The sequence below is a fragment of the Dreissena polymorpha genome, chromosome 9, assembly GCF_020536995.1.
Source record: "Dreissena polymorpha isolate Duluth1 chromosome 9, UMN_Dpol_1.0, whole genome shotgun sequence".
NCBI lineage: Eukaryota > Metazoa > Mollusca > Bivalvia > Myida > Dreissenidae > Dreissena > Dreissena polymorpha.
This window is the reverse complement of record NC_068363.1, coordinates 48,332,136-48,358,805: the sequence shown is the minus strand read 5'-3', so window position 1 is coordinate 48,358,805 and position 26,670 is coordinate 48,332,136. Positions and strand designations below refer to the sequence as shown.

General features: G+C 35.4%; 2 protein-coding genes across 2 annotated transcripts in view; one reads left to right on the top strand and one right to left on the bottom strand.

The window, feature by feature from the left end:
• The window catches only part of LOC127844201 (GTP-binding protein RAD-like), a 72,830-nt gene extending 72,543 nt beyond the window's left edge, over positions 1-287 (bottom strand). The window contains exon 1 of the mRNA XM_052374271.1: positions 1-287. This exon is cut by the window's left edge and continues 756 nt beyond it. The gene's annotated coding sequence lies outside the window, so the exon portion shown is untranslated.
• Positions 288-3,087: 2,800 nt separating this feature from the next.
• LOC127846016 (1-phosphatidylinositol 4,5-bisphosphate phosphodiesterase gamma-1-like) overlaps positions 3,088-26,670 on the top strand; it is a 148,009-nt gene continuing 124,426 nt past the window's right edge. The window contains exons 1-3 of the mRNA XM_052377197.1: positions 3,088-3,512; positions 19,680-19,829; positions 20,951-21,044. Coding sequence (XP_052233157.1) covers positions 3,311-3,512; positions 19,680-19,829; positions 20,951-21,044 — 446 coding nt within the window. The 5' untranslated portion in view covers positions 3,088-3,310. The remainder of the gene's footprint in view (positions 3,513-19,679; positions 19,830-20,950; positions 21,045-26,670) is intronic.

Sequence of the window (26,670 nt, the reverse complement as noted above, 5' to 3'; positions counted from 1 at the left end):
TCCTGTCGGTTAACACGTTAAGCAATTAAGTCACAGTATTGCATAGAAAAATCCACGCAAGTCAAGATGCCAGAATCAATTAATAGCCGGGCAGTCTGCCTGACGATACGCCAGATTTCTAAATTTCTGTTTGTTCTTTTTCACTACCAACAGCCTCCTGTTGCTTCCGTGCGGTTTTCTTGAGCGGTTAAAGGATTTGTTCGTCTTAATATATGTGTTCTCGAGAAGTGAACTAGATTTATTGGTTATGTACACTGGCTGTACGCACATGCGACAGTCCGATTCGTTCCTCGTCTTCGTGATTATTGATAGATTAATGGCAACACACAGAATAAATATGATGCTGTAAGGGGATATCGCGTTTTCCGTTTGGCCATTGCGTAACAAAGAATTACAAACATCCAATTACCATTGCGTCGGATATGAATCTGACAATTTGTGATCAAGAAACGTTTAAAGATTTGTATTTTCCCAAAAATAGAATAATATACTGCACGTTGTATCTATGATTCTATTTAAAGAGGTATGAGATTGTTAATGACTGGATACTTCAAGATTTCTTGAACGGTTATTTATATATATATGAACAAGAGCTGTCCCCATAGGATGACTTATGTCCCCTATAAACGCTTGATAGAAGTTATAAGCTTTTTCTGAAACCTAAACGCAGATTTCGAAACCTAAACGCGGACCCTTAGTTCAAGGTTAAGGGGTTAACATGTGTGTGCGTATGGAAAGGCCTTGTCCATATACACGTGCGTGCCAAATATGAAATTGCTATCTGAAGCGACATAGAAGTTATGAGCATTTTTCGAAACCTGAACGCAAAGTGTGACGGACAGACGGACGGACAGTCTGATCACTAACTGCCCTCCTTCGGGGGCATACAAACAGGTGCATATGATTTGAGAACAAAATGAATGCGAACCAGATAAGGAATCTTCGATATGTACTTAATTAATGCGTCATATAGATAAAGAATTATTCAAACCCCAATAACATTTTGCCAGTATTGAGTACCATTGCCAAACATTGTAATGTTTAAAATAATTTGTGTAGAAATTGTGAATCCGAACATTTGTTATACCGGTCCATGGTCTCTAGTGCTCAGAAATAAATCGCACAAGTTAAAACGTACCGGTTTACACATACATGTATACCATAAAATGTGAAAATTGGGTTTTTGAAGAGCTAACACGTATCGTCCACGCAGAAAACATGTATAAGGGTGACCCGCGTACATTGAGGTGGATTGATGCAAAGATCACGGTGAATAGCATGCTAATGAGCGAAATATCTCGACAATGAATCACACTTTTATCATTCGTTCTCTTGAAAAGCTTGGAAAGGAGCCTTTTGTAGTGTAAATGTCACCCAGGAGCCATATGGTCGATGACATTTGTCGACAGCGCAAGGAGCACTTCTACGTATTCATTATTAGCAAATGGCGCGCGGATGGATTCATGTGAAATCATGTCGGATGATAGAGCACGTGCCACACGTTGCCGTAACGCACTTCGTATCGATACAAGTTTGCGCCCACAGTATTTAAGTAATAACTATAAGCCGAAAACTGTAACAGAGATATTTTAATGGTTGAATCGGTCCACGTGTTTATGCTACAGGCTACGAATTGGTGAATCGAAATATTCGCTAGTGGGGCAGTGAAGTTTGCTGTTGTCGATTCTATTTGCTTCAAATAGATACGTCTTAAAACAATATCAAACGTTCTGAATATTTTTTTACAACTACACATTCATTCACGTTGTACATGTGGCTATTCACGAATGTTTCGTTGTTCCCTTTTAACTGTTTATTGTGTCATAAGTTTAAGTAGTATTCCAACAAGAGTCCAATCGTAACCATTCGGAGGACGATTTTTAACCTTACAAATTTGAAATGTACATGAACGTGTCCAATAAAATAGCAAATCAAAACGCTAAATCATAGCTGCAGGCTGAATTACACTAAAAAATTGTCTCTATTCGATAGTTTTGACCATACAAATAAACTAACGATGATTGTATAAGATCTCCTAAACATGTTTGCAGTTGTTCAATTTTCTTATTGCAGTATTTTACACGGATTCGTTTTTTATGTATTCACTTTATCTCACTTTTAACGAAATACTTATAGTGTCAATATTTTCCGACCATTTACATACGGATTTCGACAACATTTTAAATACGAATAATAATCTATAAATATCACCTTAAAATGTAATTCAAATTGATTCAAAATTCGATTAAATAATCAATAAAAGAGAAGTCGCGAAATGACACAATTAGAGCTACATATTTACGTTCACTGGTAATCATTAAACAGTTACCGGTAATCACAACTTTGCACTAAAAGACTACGTTTTCCTTGTGTATACTGTGTGCTTTTCATTCAGTGAAAATCAATTTGATTCTTCTAATTTCACATAAATCATGAACATAAAAACATGCATTTGCCCGAGTGTTTCTGAAACTTGACCAAATTTATACCGATCTGTATTTTATAACCGCTCGTATACTCGAAACAATTTTGATATCGTTAGCATATATAGTAACGTAACAAGCGAACCATTGTTGTATAACTGTTTGAATCGATTTATTTTATTCAAAGATCTTTCAATAAAATTTGGTAATTAATAGATCTTTGTTTAATTATAAGTTTTAAGTTATGCCTGACATACACACAATATAGAAAATGCTTTATATTAATTTGTTTTATCCATTCTTTTTCTTTTACTATTACATAGACAAAAACCAAGTCCGAGAATCAAAAATGTTATACTGGTGTGTTTCGTCACAGAAATTACGTCACGCGAGATACGACATAAATTGTGTAATCAGTGGAATGAAATATGTATGGTTCTGTAATACATTTTAGTGAAGTAACATAAAAGGATATGTATTATATACAATTACACAAGACATAGCTTGGCCGGACGTCCGACCCAGCTCTGCCCTATGAAATTGTCTAAAGGAAATGTGATGCTCATGATATTTTACTTTTCCATAGTTCGAATTTCGCGCTCATCTTTACTTACAGTACGGTGTGATATTTTAAACAGGTGCTCAGTAAATTGATTGAGCCTAACTGAGTTGTCTCCCTTGTGTGCCAAAAAAAATAAACCAGGAAGCAAATGAGAATTTGAACTGGAATTGATCGCGAGTAATGCATTAGTCGCGCGTTGAAGATATTGATAAGTGTAAATCATGTGATTATTTGAAGTTACCAGCGCGTATCAGTGGGAGGAATGCGTTATAAACGAGGTTAGGTGTATTTTGTATAACGTTTTTAGAAGTTCACAAAATCAAACATGGCGACCTTGGGTTTTAGTAGTGTCAATGGATGCTTGCCTGCAGCAAACATCATGAGGTTTATCGGCGAAATGGAGATTGGAAAAGTTGTCACTATCTTCTACTCAAAAACAAAACCAGAACGAAGAACACTGCAGGTCAAACAAGAGACCAGTCAGCTGTTGTGGATTCGAGCACAGGGTGTGAAACCAGAAGGATCAAGTAAGTTGTGAAATGTTCAAAGGATGTTGTAGTCACGATGGTATGTCAGTGCCAAACTTCTTATGCAAGGCCCTTGAAGCACTGTTGGGCCACTGTGTGTTAATTCCCAAATCCATCTGGCTTCATTGTTGTTTTTTTTGACTGTCTGTCATGCTAGTTACAATAATCAACTTCCATCTACAACATGTACTGTCTGATCCTCTGGGCTTCTGGGAGTTGCAACCTGTCAATACTTTTTCATGTTAACTCGCCACCTTGAATTCAAGAGACACTTTAATTAATAATATAAACCACATGAACTGTTGTCTGACATAAATAAACACAAGCATATCATGAATATGTCTCTTTTGCGCAAATAACTTAATTTAATAGAAAATAACTTATGTGATGCTTGCAGTATAATAATATTAATCCAAGTTCCATTCACTTCATTTTTTTCCAGAAAATTGTCTATGTTTTACAATTTAAAATGCCCAGATATTCAGAATTATAAAATATACAAAGATGTTAGATCCTATGTTTGCATTTCACATAGCCAATAGCTATTACACATACATGCCATAAATTTTCAGACCAATTCCGGGACATCGAGCTCAATTTTCCGGGACTTTTGCCGATTTTCTGGGACATGTATACATATAGGGATATATATATAGATCTATAGACATATATGCATGTATGGCACGCATTTTTTTCACATCGTAAATTGAGTACATTACTAATAAATATGTTGTTAGCATCTAAATCGATCTTATGCATCGATGATTATCACAGGCATTTCATTAATCTTTTCTAAGTGTATGATCTCCATCGTTAATTCAATCTTTTTTTGCCATGTTTGCCGAGTCACAATTTATTTTTGTTAAATCGTATAATATATCCGCTTAATAGGCGATTCTAATTTTGTTTAATTAGTATACGTTATAATAATTGTTTCAATAATGAATTATCTTAGAGACGATAAAGTTACACTTTGTTGTTGTTTGTTTTAATTTGTTTTTTTTTTAAATAAATTTAATATCGCGTACAAATAAATGTTTTCATATAGATCTACAAACTGTAACTGAAATATGCATGAAATGCACAATTTCCACGAGGACAACATCGATGTTTTCATCAAAAGTATCCGAAGTAACGGTCCACGATTTTATCGCAGAGGAGTACACAATACGGACTGATTATTGTGGCATAAAAAAGTCTCTGAAACAATAGATTGATAGTGACACAGGGTTATTCACGTATGACTAATTCACAACCGCAGTAATCTTCAGAAGTGTGAACAACTCCTTTGCCCTTACGCAGAGGGAAATTATAATGTAGTAACAATTAACAACCACATTAAACAATGCCGCCTTTTCGGTTTGACTGCAAACGTGAGACAATTGATATGATAACAGGACCCCTGTTAATTGATCGATTTTGACACGTAGCGTAGTCACCTATTCAGGTAGGCATTGTCATGGAGACTCTGCAGATAGTGGGAACACCGACTCAAGGAGCAGCAGAGCGCCAGATAAGGGTCATATTTTCGTAATTACGAATTATTTTCAAGTCCATTACGTATTTATTTTAAAATCTTGTCATACCATTAAGAATTACAAAATCAAGTTACGAATATTATATTTACATCTGTTCGTATCGATTTTTATTGAGTTCTTTTCGCGTATGAAAGATCTTTTCGGTGCTTATATAAAATGGTTATCGGGTTTGTTTAACAAAGCGCATTTTTTTCCAATAAAAGCGGCGTGTACAGTATATTTGTTAAAAAACAATGGCGGCGCCCAAAAAGCATCCAAAAAAACTGCAAAGCGTGCAAAAACACGCTTTTAACATATTGTACGCAAAGTGAGCCGAAGTTGAATGTTAAGAAAGACATTATAGAAAAGATATACGAAGTTGTATGTTCAGTTGCCGAAACAGTAGGAAAAGCTAAAAAACGCGACGCGACGGGTCCAAACTTTAACAAAAAAACATTGAACAAGTGGAAGGGACAATTCCCGTGGCCAATCGTTGAAAAGATTGAAGGGGAGACCCGTTTTAATTGTGAAATATGTAAAAATTCATCGAAGGCATGAAATCCAAGCACAGTTTGGGCATATGAAGGTATTTGAAAAATAAAATTGTATAATACTGAATAGACACCGTTGAACTCGTTAAAATTAAGTTGCTAGTATGTTTATTTTTATGCCCCCCTTCGAAGAAGAGGGGGTATATTGCTTTGCTCATGTCGGTCTGTCGGTCGGTCGGTCCGTCCACCAGGTGGTTGTCAGACGATAACTCAAGAACGCTTGGGCCTAGGATCATGAAACTTCATAGGTACATTGATCATGACTCGCAGAAGACCCCTATTGATTTTGAGGTCACTAGGTCAAAGGTCAAGGTGACCCAAAATAGTATAATGGTTTCAGGATGATAACTCAAGAACGCTTAGGCCTAGGATCATGAAACTTGATAGGTAGATTGATCATGACTCGCAGATGACCCCTATTGATTTTCAGGTCACTAGGTCAAAGGTCAAGGTCACAGTGACCCGAAATAGTAAAATGGTTTCCGGATGATATCTCAAGAACGCTTAGGCCTAGGATCATGAAACTTGATAGGTAGATTGATCAGGACTCGCAGATGACCCCTATAGATTTTGAGGTCACTAGGTCAAAGGTCAAGGTCACAGTGACCCGAAATAGTAAAATGGTTTCCGGATGATAACTCAAGAACGCTTAGGCCTAGGATCATGAAACTTGATAGGTAGATTGATCATGAGTCTCAGATGACTCCTATTGATTTTGAGGTCACTAGGTCAAAGGTCAAGGTCACGGTGACCCGAAATAGTAAAATGGTTTCCGGATGATAACTCAAGAACGCTTAGGCCTAGGATCATGAAACTTGATAGGTAGATTGATCATGACTCCCAGATGACCCCTATTGATTTTCAGGTCACTAGGTCAAAGGTCAAGGTCACAGTGACCCGAAATAGTAAAATGGTTTTCGGATGATAACTCAAGAACGCTTAGGCCTAGGATCATGAAACTTGAAAGGTAGATTGATCATGACTCGCAGATGACCCCTATTGATTTTCAGGTCACTAGGTCAAAGGTCAAGGTCACAGTGACCCGAAATAGTAAAATGGTTTCTGGATGATAACTCAAGAACGCTTAGGCCTAGGATCATGAAACTTGATAGGTAGATTGATCATGACTTGCAGATGACTCCTATTGATTTTCAGGTCACCAGGTCAAAGGTCAAGGTCACGATGACCCGAAATAGTAAAATGGTTTCCGGATGATAACTGAAGAACGCTTATTCCTAGGATCATGAAACTTGATACATGTAGGTAGAATGATCATGACTCGCAGATGACCCCTATTGATTTTCAGGTCACTAGGTCAAAGGTCAAGGTCACGGTGACCCAAAATAGTAAAATGGTGTCCGGATGATAACTCAAGAGTGCTTATGGCTAGGATCATGAAACTTCATAGGTACATTGATCATGACTGGCAGATGACCCCTATTGATTTTCAGGTCTCTAGGTCAAAGGTCAAGGTCACAGTGACAAAAAACATATTCACACAATGGCTCTCACTACAACGGAGAGCCCATATGGGGGGCATGCATGTTTTACAAACAGCCCTTGTTATTTTTTGCATGAAATTAACCATAATTTTTTATTTTTAGGTCATTTAGAAAAGTAAAGAATTATTTTCCAAACTAAGTAGTAACGTTAATAATAAAATTTCAGAGTTAAGAATTATTTTTGAAAATCTGGTAGTAACGTTAAGAATTTCACAAACCTTATCTGGAGCTCAGTGCAGTTAAGCATAAGGTACATGTATATATGGATTTTGTAAAATCCTGGACATTTGACAGATTTCCGGGACTGCGCGACACGTCCTTCATTTCCGGGACAATCCCGGACAATCCGGGACGTATGGCATGTATGTATTACATCTTTTAGCTGGTAATGAAAGTTGAAATTGTAAAAGTAAATGGTGATTCTAAACAAAAGTAAGGTTTATCTGTAAGTGTTTCAATATTCGCTACTTCAGGGTACTTGTAAAAGGCACTTGGTACCCACTTCCGCATGAAATCGCCATTTACACATCATTGGGTAATATATAATCAGCTGAAAAGATGAAGTAATATTCAAGCCACATTATACACTCATGTATGCTGAAACAGATGAGAAATTTTCTGTTAACTTTCCAGTTGCCCAACTGTGATGTTCACCGTCCAATAATATACACGAATGCTTATGATGACGTGGTTAAATGCGGGTTTCCTAGGCACTATTATTTTTTATTGACATTCGTCCCTTTGTATGCATCGACAGTGTTCACCATTCACAATAGTACATGTACATGTATGCTATGTAAAATCCCTGTTTTAATAAGCGCCCAAAATTGTTGCAATCATCTGTCAAGTTCCACGCATGAAAGAGTGCGTGTTGCAACAAACGTAATGTTATTAAATGAAGACATACATGATATTTTAAAAGTTACGTCGGAATTAATGCACTGAATACTAAGTATTGATCCACTAAAACTAGTAATATGTCAATTTACAACTTATTAATTGCAGTAAACATGTTTTTAAAAAGCCAAAAGCACCATACTACATTGCTTGACAAGTACATGTATATTTTTTGTTAATTTGTTGACAGGGGTCGGATAGGAGCAAGACCGACCCCGGTTAAGACCAGAGAGTCTGATTAGAATCCTGGGGAACGTTCTGACATTGTATTCTGTTACTGTCATTACATTGAAATGAATAAAAATGAAATGAAAATAAATGAAATGGAATATTTTATTTCAGGAGAAAAATATTGGATATAAGTGTGGTTTGTTTGAAAATCGAATGTAATGCTTGTTGATACTAATACAGAGCTCCAGATAAGGATTTGTGAAATAAGTAATGGTACTGCCACTGACAGAAGAAAAGGAGTAACGCTGAAAATCAATTAGTACCTGTACTACCATATCCTAAAATACAGGTAGTACTGTACTACCCATGTTCTTGGATATTGAAGGGTGTATAATTGAATTTACAGAAACATTTGCAGCAATTATAATAATATATTTAGCTTCTAAAACAGTTACTTTATGAGGTTTTCCATTCTGAACTAGGCCATCCTTAAAAAATTGTTTGTTTGGCATAACCCGACCCAGGTAAATTTGGGTGGGTCGGTAGGTAGGGATTTCCTTTTTTTTCGGTAATTTTTTTTTTCTAACATTGAACCCCGACATAAACCAAACTGAAAGGTAATTATCAAATAAAGCTCCAAGTCTTCTGCCTCATGAAAGGAAATTGGTAAAGATTTTTCTGCGCAAGTATCACCGCACGTGTATTCGTAAGTCTTAGTATTTTTGCTATAAAGAGCTTCTTTTCATTTGCTTATTTTTATACGACTTTTGCCATCGGCCGTTATATTGTAGGCAGACGACAATATCAACTGTGTATTCCATTATCTGCGCATGAATGACCCAATATTACCCCATAGCGAACTCAATAGACGAGTTAATGCGTGACGTCACACTGGTTGGCAAAAAGAGGTGGAATTCATATAAGCGCATATAGAGAAGGTTGACAAAGTCATTGTTTTTATTGATAATCATGAACTGTATCAAATATAATTTTACTATTCATGTCTGAATAAAACATAAGCATGCTAGGAAATTCATTTTTGGAATGATTATATTGTTGTTATTTGTTTTTACTAAAAACGAGCTCTGGAGTGGAACACTATCTACGAGCTGGGTATGTGGTTACCACAAAAATCTCTACTAAACGCATCTTCACGTCCATTTTAGATACAAAATTTCAGAAATGGAAATTCTTTTAGAATAAATTTAATTTAATGAAAGAACACAAATAACGATGAAAACAAACAACAAATGGATCGCTTTTTGTTCGCAACATATAGTAACTGATTTTAACCTTAATATATCTGTACAAACTTACCTTTTCACACAACAAATAAATTCATAAATCTAATTGTTTTATTTAATTGTGCACACCAATTTTGACACTTTTGTTTCAGCATTTCTAACTGTGTTTAATTGCACCGTTGTTCGTCACAAGCATATTATCTCGTAATGATCAGAGACTGCCCAGACAATTACATACAAAACATTCCGGTGTCATAAACATAGGGACCTATACTTTAATTGGGTCCCTGCATAGACCACATGTGGCAGACTTTATGATACCTCCATGTCATCTCTTGGCATATTGAGCAGTCATATTGAGCAAGCCAAATATTAAAGCCAAAATACGTAACATTTGCTTTAATAAATAATTTAACATTAAAAAAAGAAGATATTTGTCCGAAACAGATCAACAGGAACATGTGTATCTATATGTTAGCCAGTTTAATCATAATAATACAGTGCTTTATAACTTTAAATTTAAAATATTGTGCAATATTACTGATACACAATTGATGTATTTAACGCGGGTACCGGCAAATGTAAACTCGGCAATTTAGTGTAAAGATTGTACGTTCTTTTAGTGCACGTAACGCCATCATGAAACCAAGCAATCACAATGGATAAACAATATTTGCGTAAAATAAATTAAATATATATATATATTTATCATAAAATGCTAGATTGTTACATGTATCACTCCTTATTACTTGTTAAAAGATTTCAATATACATGCAAAGAAAGTTCAATTTGCACAAGATGCAGGTTTTATTTCCATTTGTATATTAAAATTTATTAATATTGTAATTCAATGGAAACGAAACGAAAAATTCATTCTATGGAAAAGAAAATTACCATAACATTTAACGATTGTAATGTATTCCGTTTTTTATGGCTTTGTTTAATAATTGATTTAATGCGCCTCTTATAATACACTTTCGATCGCTGATGAACAATAACAATATCCACACCATTTATAGTTATAATCAAATTAATATATGTTTTATAAGTGCACATGGTAGCTGGCCAATCAGCATTAAGCTGATTACACATGACGTTGTCGAATAAAACGTGAGAACAGGCGGAGCTATCGGATAATGTTGGGTCATTCATGTGCAGATGTTGCATAATTTGAATACACATTTGATATCGCCGTCTGCTCCAAAATAGCGACTGGTCGGAAAGTCGTATAAAGAGATAAGCAAATGAAACAAAAACGTGACAATACCCGTCAATAAATATTTCTAAGCTGACCACTTTTTATCTTTCTACCGAATATTTACTGATCTGAATTAAAGAGTGATAATTAAATAATTAGTTATATGGCGATAATATTACACATCTCTGCCGATTGCCGAATTGAATTTAACGGTGATTATAAATTAATTTGTTTTTTTTTACTCCCAAACTATCCTGAACGACAGCAGCGTATTTTAATTAAAGGGATACGAGAAAAACAGAAGCGGTTTAATTGTATTTAAAGTCTAATTAATCGCATATGCATATGTCAAATAAATAGGCGACTCAAATAAATACCGGTACGCGTTTTGGTAATTGCTATTCTAGATATCCTTGAAAGAGCATTCAATTAAATGACGCAAATAACCGGAAATGATAAAAAGCGGAAAGGACAAATTTAGCGGAAAGAAGTTTCGGCAAGCAAAAAAATTTTTTTTTTTGGAAAGTAACAAAAAAAATTCAGTCGGGCTGATTTTAGTGAGTCAGTCGGGTTATGCCAAACAAAAGAATTTTTAAGGATGGCCTTATGATGCAAATACAACTACACATTAAAACTTATGACTTATTACTATTTCTTCATGTTTCTTTACAAGAAAACACAAGCCAACTAGAAAGCTATGTAAATGAAAACTAATGTCACTGTCTCATCTCAAAAGAATCATTGCTTTAGCAGTGAAAGTGTTTTTAGCTCACCTGAGCACAACCTGCTCATGGTGAGCTTTTGTGATCGCCTTTTGTCCGTCGTCCGTTGTCCGTCCTCTGTTGTGCGACGTCAACATTTGCCTTTTTCACTCTCTAGAGGCCACATTTATTGTCCAATCTTCATGAAATTTGGTCAGAAGATTGATTTCAATGATATCTTGGATGAGTTCGAATATGGTTACGTTTGCTTGAAAAACATGGCTGCCAAGGGGCGGGGCATTTTTCCTTAAATGGCTATATATGGCTATAGCAAAATCTTGTTAACACTCTAGAGGCCACATTTATTGTCCGATCCTCATAAAACTTGGTCAGAAGATTTGTCCAAATAATATCTTGGACAAGTATGAAAATGATGTTGGTTGGTGGAAAAACATGGCCGCCAGGGGGCGGAGCATTTTTCCTTATATGGCTATAGTAAAACCTTGTTTACACTCTAGAGGCCACATTTATTTTCCGATCTTCATGAAACTTGCTCAGAAGATTTGTCCCAATGATATTTTGGATGAGTTTAGAAATGGTAACCTTTGCTTGAAAAACATGGCTGCCAAGGGGCGGGTAGTTTTCTCTATATGTATATAGTGAAAACAGTCTATTTGTGATAAGCCATAATGTTAAAGAAAGATATTAACCTGTACAGTAGATTTCGCTTAATTAAATAGCCCATTTGTCACGTCCGAATATTCAATTATCCGGAGTTTTCAATTATACGGAATCAGTTATATTTTCAAATGTTTTCACTAACCGGGTGTAATCCTCCTGGAAATTGTGCTTTTCATGAATAATCAAAACATCGTTTCGACACGTAAAGCGTTTAAAAAAAGTTAATGTTGGAATTTAATATTGAATCCATTATAAATATAATATTAATGTCTTGTTGAATTCCCAAATGAGAATACAAATTTTGTAATCCAAAACACACTTTCTAGCTTTAAATAAAACGTCCACATGTATTTCCTTTGCCCCCAACAAAAAACTAGCGAAAACTATGCAGCAATGTACAATGTCACGCCATACGGTGCGTGTAATGATTTTTCCTATTTTCATTTTAATGCTTACCCAACGCTTAGGCTAGCAATATCTATTGCTCATGTATTGTCTTGGTAAAAAGCGCGCGAAAATAAGCGTGGGTGTATATACACTGTCGAAGGAAAACTTTGTAGCGAAGAGAATGCTGTATCTTTGACGCCATGCTCTTTCAGGTAGTTTAGTTTTGAAACAGGTAATGTACTGTGTACTGATTTACCGGAAAATCTGGTCAATACTGGATTTAATTTTGGTTATTGTGAAAACATGATCAGCAGTGTTAAGACTGCGATGTTTTGACAAATGTGTGCGTTTTAGATTGTTTGACATCATGTTTAGATATGATTTACTGCGACGCATTTGTCATACATGCCATACGTCGTGGATCGTCCGGGACAGTCCCGGAAATGCATACCGTCCCGCAGTACCGGAAATTTGTCAAATGTCCCGGATTTCAGTAAAACCCATTATGTTCCTTATCTTAACATGCAAATCTGTACTTGCCACTGATATTGCGTCATCTCCAAAGCAATGCCTGTCCGATTATGCAAAAACGCTACGTGTCAAAATCGATCAATTGACGGGGGGGGTCCTATTATCTTGTCGATTGTCTCGTAATCACAGTCAAACAAAAGGGGTTAATTCCTTGTGAATTGGCTTGCTCAAAATTGATGGCTGTGCAGTTTTAACGGATAACGCGATGCACATTCATGAATAAATCCAGTTTCTTCCGGATTTTCGCGGTGTCAGATTCATTCACACTCATATTGCGACAAACAACACGCCTTTACGCTCAGCGCATACAATGTAAGTTGTAACAGTTTCATGTCATAGCTTACACCGCGCGCCACCCGTGACAACGTCCGAATTCATCACCCGTGTTACACGCAGTCGATGTTTTTAGTGTATACAGTGACTGAAAATTAAATCAGCACTGAACTATCTCATGTTTATATACATGTGTTCTTTTCAAACACGCAAAACACGTGGCATGTATCTAGTAACGGATGTAGAAATGTTTAATTTGTCAATTGTTTAAGCAATTTACGATGTTAATTATAATTCATTCTTCTTGTTTAAATAACGTTTTTTTTGTTCATTGATCTTAAATGGATGTTAAATTTGTTTATTCCAGGTAAGTAACATAAGTAATTTAACTAATTGGATATCGCAAAAAAAATGCGTACCAAAAATACATGTATGACTTCATATATCGCTATTTGTATACATGTATAGGAAAATCTGCAAATGTCCCGGAAAATTAAGCACAATGTCCTGGAATCGGTCTGAAAATTTATGGCATGTATGTCATTTGTGTAGGTTTATATACACGAACTGAGAATATAGTGTAACATATCGCAAACTGTCGAGCAAGACACTTCAACAGTTTGTTTCTAATCAGCAACACACTCTTTAATTGTTTCTAAGCGACAACAAACTGTTGAAGTGTGTTACTCGACAGTTTGCATTCGAAAGTTTGCACCTGACTCAGCAGCACACCGGAGACTCCAGTGTTTGCATTGTACTTGCTCGCATACTACACCTGTTACTCACATGACGCTTGACAGACGCTGCATACATGAATGGTGTGAAATGAAAACAAAGGCAGTCAATTGAGCGTGTCTGTCAAAATCGTTGATACGATGCGTATCCTTCGAGATTTATGACATTCTTTGCTGGATTATAGTGTGGATTATAGTGTTCAATAGAAAATTGACTATTCAATTAACCGAAATACGCCGTATTTCCTATCAGAATATGTGGAGTTTTTACAACGGGAAGAGATTCAAATGGTTTGTTGTTTTAAATTTCTATTCAATTAACCGAATTATTTGATTATCCGATATTCAATTAAGTGGAATCTACTGTACATACTTTCTAGTAGTTAAGTAATAGTTAACTCCCTTGTATAAACCTGGGACTTCTTTCATAAAATGTGGTGTACATAAAGACAGTAGTTTGCATGCAATTTAATAAACCTATCTCATAAAATAAATGTACATGTACTAATGCACTGTAGAGCCTTATCTTTGATCTTTACCGATAAGCCAAGTTAACCTACTGTGTTTTGGTATATTTAGCAGACTACTGTGCTATGAAACTGTTTCCATGGCAACCTTGTTATTTGGCATTTTCTAAATTATAAAGACTCTTTTGATTGAAATAACTCTTGTAAATTCATCTTATTTTTTACATTTGAGTAACTGGAGTTTTGCCGCTCTCCATAAATTGTGTTCATCAGATTAAGTTAGACTTATTTTATGAACTAAATTTGTGAGGCAACTTCTAGACTAACAGAAACTAATATTTATATCAGTTTTTTGACAGATTGTGAACTTCTTGGAAATGAAGGTTGAGTTTGAAAACGGTTTGGACCAGTAAAAAAACTTGGCAGCCAGGGGGGGGGGGGGGGGGGGGCATTTTCCTTATATTTATTAAGTAAAAAAAGCTTGTGAACACTCTAGAAGTCAAATTTTTGCGCCTTATCATCATATTTTTTTATAGCTCACCTGAGCACAATGTGCTCAATGTGGGCTTTCGTGATCGCTTTTTGTCTGTCGTGCGTTGAGCAGCGTCAACATTTGCCTTGTTAACTCTCTAGAGGCCACATTTATTGTCCAATATTCATGAAATTTGGTCAGAAGATTGGTCTCAATAATATCTTTGATAAGTTCAAAAATGGTAACGTTTGCTTGAAAAACATGGCTGCCAAGGGGCGGGGCATTTTTCCTTATATGGCTATATATGGCTATAGTAAAATCTTGTTAACTTTCTTATAGAGGCCACATTTATTGTCCGATCTTCATGAAACTTGGTGAGAAGATTCATCCCAATAATATCTTGGACGAGTGTGAAAATGATGCCAGTTGATTGAAAAACATGGCCGCCAGGGGTCGGGGCATTTTTCCTTATATGGCTATTGTAAAACCTTGTTAACACTCTAGAGGCCACATTTATTGTCCAATCTGCATGAAATTTGGTCAGTAGATTGGTCTCAATGATATCTTGGATGAGTTCGAAAATGGAAACGTTTGCTTGAAAAACATGGCTGCCAAGGGGCTGGGCATTTTTCCTTATATGGCTATATATGGCTATAGTAAAATCTTGTTAACTCTCTAGAGGCCCGTTTGTTGTCCGATCTTCATGAAACTTGGTCAGAAGATTCATCCCAATAATATCTTGGACGAGTTCCAAAATGATGCTGGTTTGTTGAAAACGATGGCCGCCAGGGGGCGGGGCATTTTTCCTTATATGGCTATAGTAAAACCTTAAATTTTTTGTTAACACTCTAGAGGCTACATTTATTTTCCGATCTTCATGAAATTTGCTCAGAAGATTTGTCCCAATGATATCTTGAATGAGTTTAAAAAATGGTAACCTTTGCTTGAAAAACATGGCTGCCAAGGGGCGGGGCATTTTTTCTAATATGGCTTTAGTAAAATCTTGTTTACACTCTAGAGGCCACATTTATTGTCCAATCTTCATGAAACTTGGTCAGAAGATTCATCCTAATAATATCTTGGACGAGTTCGAAAATGATGCCGGTTGGTTGAAAAACATTGCTGCCAGGGGGCGGGGCATTTTTCCTTATATGGCTTTAGTAAAACCTTGTTAACACTCTAGAGGCCACATTTATTTTCCAATCTTCATGAACTTTGCTCAGAAGATTTGTCTCAATGATATCTTGAATGATTTAAAAAATGGTAACCTTTGCTAGAAAACATGGCTGCCATGGGGCCAGGCATTTTTCCTTATATGGCTATATAAGGCTTTAGTAAAATCTTGTTAACACTCTAGTTTAAACATTGATTTTATAAATATCTTGGACGAGTTTGAAAATGGTCATGATAGGTGGAAAAACATGGCAGGCGAGGGGGGGGGGGGGCATTTTTCTTGTTATGTATTGTAACACCTGCCTTGTAATTGTTTACTTTGTTTTTATTCTAACAATAATAATTCTTTAAATTACAATTTTTTAACCAGGTTTTCCGAAGGAAAAAACTGGTTATTAGATTGGCGAATGCGGGCGGGCTGGCTGGCTGGCTGGCTGGCTGGCGGGCTGGCGGAATAAGCTTGTCCGGGCCATAACTATGTCGTTCATTGTCAGATTTTAAAATCATTTGGCACATTTGTTCACCATCATTGAACGGTGTGTCGCGCGAAATAATTACGTCGATATCTCCAAGGTCAAGGTCACACTTTGAGTTCAAAGGTCAAAAATGGCCATAAATGAGCTTGTCCGAGCCATAACTATGTCGTTCATCGTCAGATTTTAAAATCATTTGGCACATTTGTTCACCATCATTGGACGGTGTGTGGCGCGAAATAATTACGTCGATATCTCCAAGGTCAAGGTCACACTTTGAGTTCAAAGGTCAAAAATGGTCATAAATGAGCTTGTCCTGGCCATAACTATGTCATTCATTGTGAGATTTTAAAATCATTTGGCACATTTGTTCACCATCATGGGACGGTGTGTCCCACGAAAGAATCACGTCAATATCTCCAATGTCAAGGTCGCCACGACTAAAAATAGATTTAAAAAAAAAAAAAACTTACAAAGGGGGTTAATTTTTTTTGGTCATTTCAAAAGTTCAGTTTGAGTTTTCTCCCTTTATCAGATTTTTTTTTCACAATGAAAACCTGGTTTTGTGACAATTTTGTCCCTTGTAATAACTTTTAAATTCATTGATGATAGTTAATAAACTTATAAATTCATTAATGATAGATCAGGTATATTTTCATTGTATGATAATTCTTAAGAAATGAAATAAATGCTTTAAACTCTCTGTAAGTGCAGATAGTTTACATCAGTGGTCAGTGATGATCTTTGATCAGTGCTTATCTTTACCTGGATGCTAAGAATAGAAGTGCTCTCATTTGATTGGATGTTTACCTAGGTTACTATGCCTGCTACACTTCAGAATCAGGGGACTGGCACATTGTTGACCTCTCCCATCAGAACTAATCATTCAAAACATCTGGGTATACATGTGAAAGACTAATGCTAGGCCCCCTGGCTCTAAGTTGAAAGTGTTAGTCCACTAATTGGAAGATTAGGGTTAGTGAATTACTAATCTGCAAGGCCTGTTTAATGTAGCAACTGTTAGTTTTATCATGGAGGTGAGTTTAATGTTTTAAGTTGAAATTTCACCAAGTAAAAGTGACTTAGTCTTATTTTTCTCTAAATGAAAATTTTCAAATAATGATTTCCTGTGTTTCACTACTGGGAATGTTAAGTAAGTTGAGTTAGTTTAGTTCTTTTAACTAAGTGCAATTATTAGTTAAGTGATTACTAAGGCAAAGTAAATTAGTATTTTTTTCTCTAAGTGAAAATATTGAGTTAGTAATTTAATTAATAGCACGACTTTATTAACGCAAGTTATAAATGATTAATCAAAGCCAAAGAAATGGATTTAAACTATTTGTTTTCTGAAAGTGTCTTACATTAGACTTAAGTGAATAATACAATGAAAGGGAGTTCTTAATTATTTGTTCAGTGAAGTGAATTGAGTGAATTCAATTATAGTGATCACGGGTGTTTGTTTATCCTAGTGCTTTGTACAGGCCTTTGCCTCATACTGAACACAAACTGTTGACAAAGTTTAGACATGAAACAGTATAATTGTTTTCAGACCTTGTTTTAAAGGGGCCTTTTCACAGATTTTGGCATTTTTTAACTTATTCATTAAATGCTTTATATCGATAAATGTAAGCATTGGATCGTAACAGCTCCAGTAAAAAATCAAGAATAAAATTTAAAAAAGGAAAAGAACATTGCCCGGTCCAGGTTTCGAACCAGTGACCCCTGGAGTCCTGCCAGAGTCCTGAAGTAAAAACGCCTTAGCCTACTGAGCTATTCCGCCGAGTACACGTACTTGACGTATTTTATACCTTATATAAGCAATCTTCGTAGTTTCACAAAATTTAACGACAAAAACAGAACTCTCCAAATTATTCAATCGTTTCGCGTTGCAACGCTTTATAATTTTTAGGTTTTAAAATCGTCAAAAGATGCATATAATGGCTATATTAGACCATGGTAGATGTTCAGTATTACTGTTTCCTCACAAATATCATAACTAAAACGAAAATTTGCGAATCTGAAACAACTTTTTTCAATTTTGTCAATTTACCAAAGCGTGAAAAGATCCCTTTAACTATGATTAACTTTTGAAAGTTTACAGGTTTTTTTTTCCACTTTTTGGGAAGATAGCCCATGGCTTTGGAATTGGGAATTTTATCGGCATTTTCATGAAATTGGGAAAATAAATTAATTAGCATTTTTTTCCACACGAAAAGTCCACTGATTAGGGAAATACTAAATTTGATATAACCCTTTATAATCATTCAAATTAAAAGAACAAAATCATATAATACTTTGTTAGATGTAATTTAATTAAAATTGAGATAAAATATACATTAGACATCTTTCTAAAAAAAAAAAAAAAAAAAAAAAAAAATTTTTTTTTTTTTTTTTTTTTTTTTTTGGAAATTGGGAATTTTTTGCCACATTTTGGGAAAAAAGTATACTTTTTGGGATTGGGAACATAGCCGAATTTCGTCTATAAAATCGGGCAAAAAAAAACCCTGGTTTATGAACTGTATTTCTATATGAATTGTTTGTATTGTTTGCATTATTGCTTAAGTATAAATGATGAATGTTTGGAAAGAAAAAGAATAATTTAGTCACATTGTTGTTGAAGAACAGGTCATTTCTTTTTATCTCAGGCGAGCGACTTTGGGGCTTTCAGGCCCTCTTGTTTTGAACCGCTTTCGGTTAAGCCGGCCTTCCCTTGCACGCAGACATATTGTTTTTTAATGGGTTTACGAGTTACCGGAAATCACGAGACAGAATAGACAATAATACCAGAACCCAGTTCGCAACTTTTCGGTAATTTAAATTAACGGAAAGCGCAGTTAGGTTAGAGACCAACAAATCACGCGGGATTATTTGTATAGCCAGATTTTTTTCGTAAATGCGTAAAAGGGATATTTAGATCATAATTGTATGTCCAGTTTATAAAAATAAATGCGTAAAACTTCATGAAAAGGCTGTATTTACGGCTGCAGTGTACGGTCCTTATCTGGCGCTCTGCTAATACATTTGATTGATACCAATATATTTATGAAAATAATTATGTTTTTTATTATTATTTTTTAGTCAAACACACATGCAGCCAGGGACAGGTACACTAATATAAAGTAAAGCAAATTACGTAACGCAGATTAGGGCCAACCTAGCATGACGTATACAAATAGTTAATGTTATCATCTTCAGTCATTTTCCGGGACATAAAAGAAGTACGAAGAGTGAAGAAGTCAAAGGATTTTGACAAGTGGTCAGATGAAGCAAGACGACATGATGACAAAAAGTGTTTCGTAATTTACCATGGCAACGACTTTAAATTGCGTACACTGTCAGTTGTTGGTATGTAAATACAAGTACAGTAGAAATTATTGTAAGCAATACAATTTACATATTTGTTTTGAAAATGTTGGGATAAGTATTTAGTGCCATTCCGCAAATTTAAATAAATACTTTACACTAATGATGGTCTTTTGGCCTTATATTGGCTGACCAGTAAAAACACTAACATGTGTTTGGAAGCCAAAACCAAAATTTGCGTAGTAAACAAAAAGATGCTATATTATGGGCACATAAACGATGATAAGTGTAGTTTATGTTATAATAAAAACATACACAAGCAAATAAAGTGAATGCAATTGTTGTAAATATGTATGCTTAAAAATAAATTTCTTTTCTCTAATTGACCCAGAACCTTTTTCCCTAAATTCCCAATTTTATGGGCTGTTTTTATCAAGAGTGTTTCTCAAATGTATATTTTGAGTATGTAATGTAAATCTTTGGATTTCTGATCTTAAGCCGTTACCACTGAGAAGCAAAGTGAAAATGGCTATTTGCAAACAGCATTAAACCAGAACAGCCTGTGAGTAACTTGCAGTCTGTTCAGGTTTTATGCTGTATGCTGCTCGTCAGTATATTATGGATGGAAATGAAACCTTTTAATTGAATACGGTAAGAAAAGTCTTTAATTAAACGTGACTTTTTATTGGACTACAAATGCCTTAAAAAATCCGTATCTAAGTGGTAAAGGGTTGATCAAATGAGTCGTGTTGTGAGAGGACTGGGCATAATGCATGTGCGTAAAGTTTCGTCCCAGATAACCTGTGCAGTCTGCACAGGCTAATCAGGGACGACACTTTCTGCTTTTATGGCATTTTTCATTAAAATGAAGTCTCTTAGCCAAAAGCCAATTTAGGCGTAAAGTGTCGTCCCTGATTAGCCTGTACTGCACATGCCTAATTTGGGACGACACTTTACACACATGCATTATGCCCAGTTTTCTCAGAACGCGACTCGAAAATTTTCCCATGAATAATAATGACTTTAACGTTGTTTCAAGTTCATTGTGAATTAATCCATTTTGGCGGTGATTCTTTTTGACCTTTAAAACTTACTATTGGAGGAAAAAATTAACTGGCTATTTGGTAATTTGTGTATTTGCACCCTTGTTATATTTGTTTCAGCCGACTCCATGGATGAGTGTGCAAACTGGTGCAAGGGACTGGAGCTGTTGATAGAAGGAGCTAGAGTGGCTTCACATACCCTAGTGGTGGAAAGGTTGCTTTCGTTTGCTTTGTTAGTTATAGTCTTGCAAATAGAGTTTGAAAGTCAAGGGTTGAGAGGGTTATTTTGGAGTCACTTTATCGGTCAGGTTTTTGGTAGTCACAGCGCTTTTCGTCAGCACTTGAAAAATTGTACCGTCAGGTAACGGTCGAATTGGGAAAATTATCATCCATGTTGGGATATTTGTTCATTCTTCTGAAAACTTTGTAAAACATGTGCAAATAAAAAGTTGCGTATTTACATCAAATTTCCTGTAAAATTCTGTTGATTTTCACACTTTAAACAATGAGTTTATTAAACTAAACATTTGTTTAACCAGGGCTATAGATAACAAGCGTAATTGCGTTATTATGCAATTAAAATAACCAAGAACGTAATAAAATTAAAAATAAAGCGTACAAAAACGCAAATAAAAAATTAATAACGTAATTCTCGTTAAAAAAACTTGCATGAAATGCAATTCTTACGAACACCGGGCGTATTTTTTAGACTGGTTATTTTCCTTACAAAAATTTACTGGATAGTTTATATCAGGGATCATATTTTTTTGGTTTTGTCGGTCCTAGACCGATTGGGGTCATGAAAGACCGATTTGGGTCTTTAAATACCGATTGAAAATCCCAAACAGTCGGTCCGATTCTGCTCGCTAAAATTCACATGACATGAAATCGATTACACACGGCACATGCTAACACACCCTAATTACATTCTTATCTAGATTTATAGGTGTGATAAACCATTCGCTGCAGTCTCTAAACCGGTCAGGACCGGTTTAATGCACGTCAGACCTAGAATCAAAAACTTGTTAACAGCGGATTATAGACTTGTCCGAAATTAATAAGGGAGGTCTGTGATGTACATATCGATCGATTATCGGGGTCATTGTGTGTCTATTGATAGTTATCATTGTTATGGCGGTTTTCTGTTTTGTCTGCTAAGGTGACTGCTGGCACTGGTTTAATAATAATCGGTATTCGATGTGAATGGACGTGCATGTGATACAAATCAATATGTTGCGATTGTAATGTATTGTTAACACTGTAAACTGTTATAAATTTAATAATATCCGAGATAGAAGTAAAAAACTGTTCTAACACGGCACGTGAAAACTTTCCTATAAACAAAGAAGAAAATCGTCTATGGGTCATTCTGCAATAATTATGGGCGGACACTGAAAGCACGCGCTGTAACTTCACAAAACATGACAATGCATTTTCAACCTGCGTAATAATCCGGTAATAAAATTATGAATGAAAGTTGCGGATTTGATCGACAGAACAGCCAAAAATTATTTTTATGGGCAGAACTTCACATAAAATAGTACACAAGAAAAATAATATACATTGTATAAATCTTTAGTAAAAACCATGTTAGAATCAAAATAATTTGTATACTTGATAGTTTGTTGTTGAATAACCCACGACCGGAAAAAATTAACTGCGTGGTTTCAAATCACTGGTGCATGGCACTCGTGATTTAATCCCTAGGCATCTTAACTATCGGCCATGGGTTATTTGACAACAAACTATGACATACACAAATTATGTCTTAATTATTTGGTTTTGTTATTGTCAGTAGCCAACCGACGCACAGACATTTGTTTGGTTCAGTGCATGTTTGTACGCTATTATCGAGTAGACAACGATTTAAAACATGGGTATAGACTAACACAGATTAATAATATTAACAGCAATGAAAAAAGTCTGATAAAACAGCACACGAAACAACAATGAAATAGCAAATGATAAAACCAGTTGAGAAAACTCGTATGTTCCGTTAAAAAATGCCCAAGGGAATTTTACTTGTACATTTATTATACCAACTTCATGAATTGCAAAAATCAATTGTATATATTTTAACCTAATTTTTCATGATTTCGGATATAAATTTTCGGATACTTTTTCCCCATTTATACAGACCGATTGATATTGTGAGAAAATATGATCCCTGGTTTATATGCCGTCCTATGAAGAAATGAAGGCAGTCTTTTCAGCGGTTATCAATCTTTGGGGTATTTTTGTAATTACTCGTAGACCCGTCCAGTTTCTACTTTAATTTTCAAGATATTCAACTCAAAGTGACCCGAACGAGGTGCATCGCTTTGAAAAGTCATTATAACTTCATCAATTGTGCAGTTTTTTTCACGAACTCGGTCTTATTTTATGCAAAAAAAAATAAACTTTGATCGGAAATTCAGTAATTGTTTGTTTTTATGTACAGGTACCTTTTGTAATTCGATTTGTATAAATAATATAGTAAACTTAGTAGATTTTTATAATATTATATATGTCATTTCCTAAATTACCCAATTGAGTTGAAAAACCGGGGATGAAAAACCCAATTAAGCTCAAAAGTAGGGGGTGAAATTTTTTGCTCAAACTATTGAATTTACAAAAACCCTATTGTCAAAAAGAGGGGGTTGATTACCCAATATACCCCAAAAGTTATCTATAGCCCTGTTTTAACTGCAGCTGTACTTCAAAGTATCAACTGTCTAAATCGTGACTCTGAGCCTCATGTTCTGTGGTATAACTCAACCGTCAATGAAACGTTGCTATTATCAATATTTGGCACCTATTCACTGGACAATATTTGATCCCCAATTTTAAGTCAGAATTTTATAAGTGCGCAAGTGATAATTAATACTGGTTATTTGTTTGGATGTTTGTTCATTTTACAACGAAATTGGTAACATACTACTTCACATTACCGCATGGAAAGCGTGGGTGTATTGATTTTTGTATAAAAACTATGTAGCGTAGAGACAATTGAAATCTTTTAATTTCCATAAAGAAATGTGCGGTTCTTTTTAACTAAATTATATCACAATTGATTTTGAAAAAATGTTTCCTCAAAATTAATTTCAAATCATACATGCTGTATCTTTATCGTTAAGGTCTGTGAGATGATTCATTATTGAAGCAGTAATTGTAATGGATACATACAGTACCGAGAAAACAGAAAATCAGGACAGAACTGGGTTAAGTGTTGGGTGTAGTGAAAACAAGCTTAGCAGGTATACTGACCTATTATGTAGACTGCCATGTTTCGACAAAAGGGATTAACATGTGCATATGCAACTCTTCCCCGATTTTTTTCTGCGAATTGGGATTTTTTGTGAATTGGGAATTTTTAACCAGGTTTTCCGAAGGAAAAAACTGGTTATTAGATTGGCGAATGCGGGCGGGCTGGCTGGCTGGCGGGCTGGCTGGCGGGCGGGCGGAACAAGCTTGTCCGGGCCATAACTTTGTCATTCATTGTGACATTTTAAAATCATTTGGCACATTTGTTAACCATCATTAGACGGTGTGTCGCGCAAAAAAATTACGTCAATATCTCCAAGGTCAAGGTCACACTTTGAGTTCAAATGTAAAAAATAGCCATAAATGAGCTTGTCTGGGCTATAACTATGTCATTCATTATGAGATTTTAAAATCATTTGGCACATTTGTTCACCATCATGGGACGGTGTGTCGCACAAAATAATCACGTCAATATCTCCAATGTCAAGGTCGCCACGACTAAAAATAGATTTATTTTTAAACAAACTTACAAAGGGGGTTAATTTTGTTTGTTCATTTAAAAAGTTCAGTTTGAGTTGTCTCCCTTTATCAGATTTTTTTTCACAATGAAAACCTGGTTTTGTGACAATTTTGTCCCTTGTTTATTTTTAAATTTGGAAAAATGGTCTAATTTGGAATGGTGCCGTTAAACGGTACCAACTTTATATTGCGGAAAAACAAGCTGGGTCGTCCTTCATAAAATATTGTTATTAGTGGGTGAAGTGAACAAATACTACATATCGGAATGGATTTAATTGAAAGCTGATAAGCCTGTTGTCCACACATGCTAATCGGGGATGACATTTTGTGCCTACACTGGATTTTGGTTTAGAAAAGACTTCCTTTTTTTTTTTCCATAAAAGCTGAGAGTGCTGTCTGTGATTCGCCCGACATTTACCAGGAACTACAATTTACGCAGATGCATTAAGCCCCGTTTTCCCAGAGCGCTGTTCATTAACATTTTTAACAACAAATTCAGTTAAGGAAATGTTAGTTTCATGGAAATTGTAAATAAAGTACCCTTAACAGGATCTACATGTATTAAGATATTCATCTATTTTGATCATACTCTAGGGAAGTATTTGCAGAATGATGTACACTATGCAGGATAGGTTATTGGGCTTTTAGTCTACACGGTTCACAATTGCAATATTCAACTTCCTTACAAATCTCTTATGAAGGCGAGTGAATACAATTTACAGTTTTGTATAAGTAGAGTACACCATCTTGGAAGATTTATTTTGTTGTTAATATTGGCATTTTATTATAAGCTCATCTATTTTTTTTTTGTAAATTATGAGATATTGTCATTACCTTGGCCTCAGCGTCGGCGTCTGCGTTTGCATCGGCGTCTGGTTAAGTTTTGCGTTTAGGTCCACTTTTCTCAGAAAGTATCAATGCTATTGCATTCAAACTTGGTACACTGACTTACTATCATGAGGGGACTGGGCAGGCAAAGTTAGATAACTCTGGCATGCGTTTTGACAGAATTATGTGCCCTTTTTATACATAGAAAATTGAAAATTTTGGTTAAGTTTTGTGTTTAGGTCCATTTTATTCTTGCCTTCATACTTGCAACACTTACTAACTATCATAAGGGGACTGCAGGCAAAGTTATGTTACTCTGACTGGCATTTTGACAGAATTATGTGCCCTTTTTATACTTAGAAAATTAAAAATTTGGTTAAGTTTTGTGTTTAGGTCCACTGTTCCTTAAGTATCAAAGCTATTGCTTTCATACTTGCAACACTTACTGACTATTATAAGGGAAATGTGCAGGCAAAGTTATGTAACTCTGACTGGCATTTTGATGGAATTATGGGCCCTTTATACTTAGAAAATTGAAAATTTGGTTAAGTTTTGTGTTTTGGTCCACTTTACACCTAAAGTATCATAGATATTGCTTTCATACTTGGAACACTCACAAACTATCATAAGGGGACACTAAAGGACAAGTTGCGTAACTCTGGTTGTCATTTTTACGGAATAATGGCCCTTTTTTGACTTAGTAACTTTGAATATATGGTTAAATTTTGTGTTTAGATCCACTTCACTTCTAAAGTATCAAGGCTATTGCTTTCAAACTTCAAATACTTTCATGCTATCATGAGGGTTCTGTACCTGGCAAGGAATTTTACCTTGACCTTTGAATGACCTTGCCTCTCAATGTTAAATTATTAAATTTTGCTAAAATTGCCCTATAACTTCCTTATTTATGGTTAGATTTGATTGATACTTTGACAAAACAACTCTTACCTGACATACCACAATAGACTCCACCCAAACCATCCCCCATGCCCCCCCCACCCCGAATCCCCCCCCACAATTTTTTTATTTTTTTAAAGATCATCTAATAAATGACCACCACACCCGAACACTATACCCTGCCCCAACCCCCCACCATTTTTTTTTTATTTATTTTGGAAACGATAAAAAAAAATAATTAATTTTTATTATTTTATTTTTGAAATACCATCAAGAATCCCCCCCCCCCCCCCACAATGCCCCCCCCCCCAAAAAAAATATTTTTTTTTTAGCATTTTTTTTTCATTTTTGGA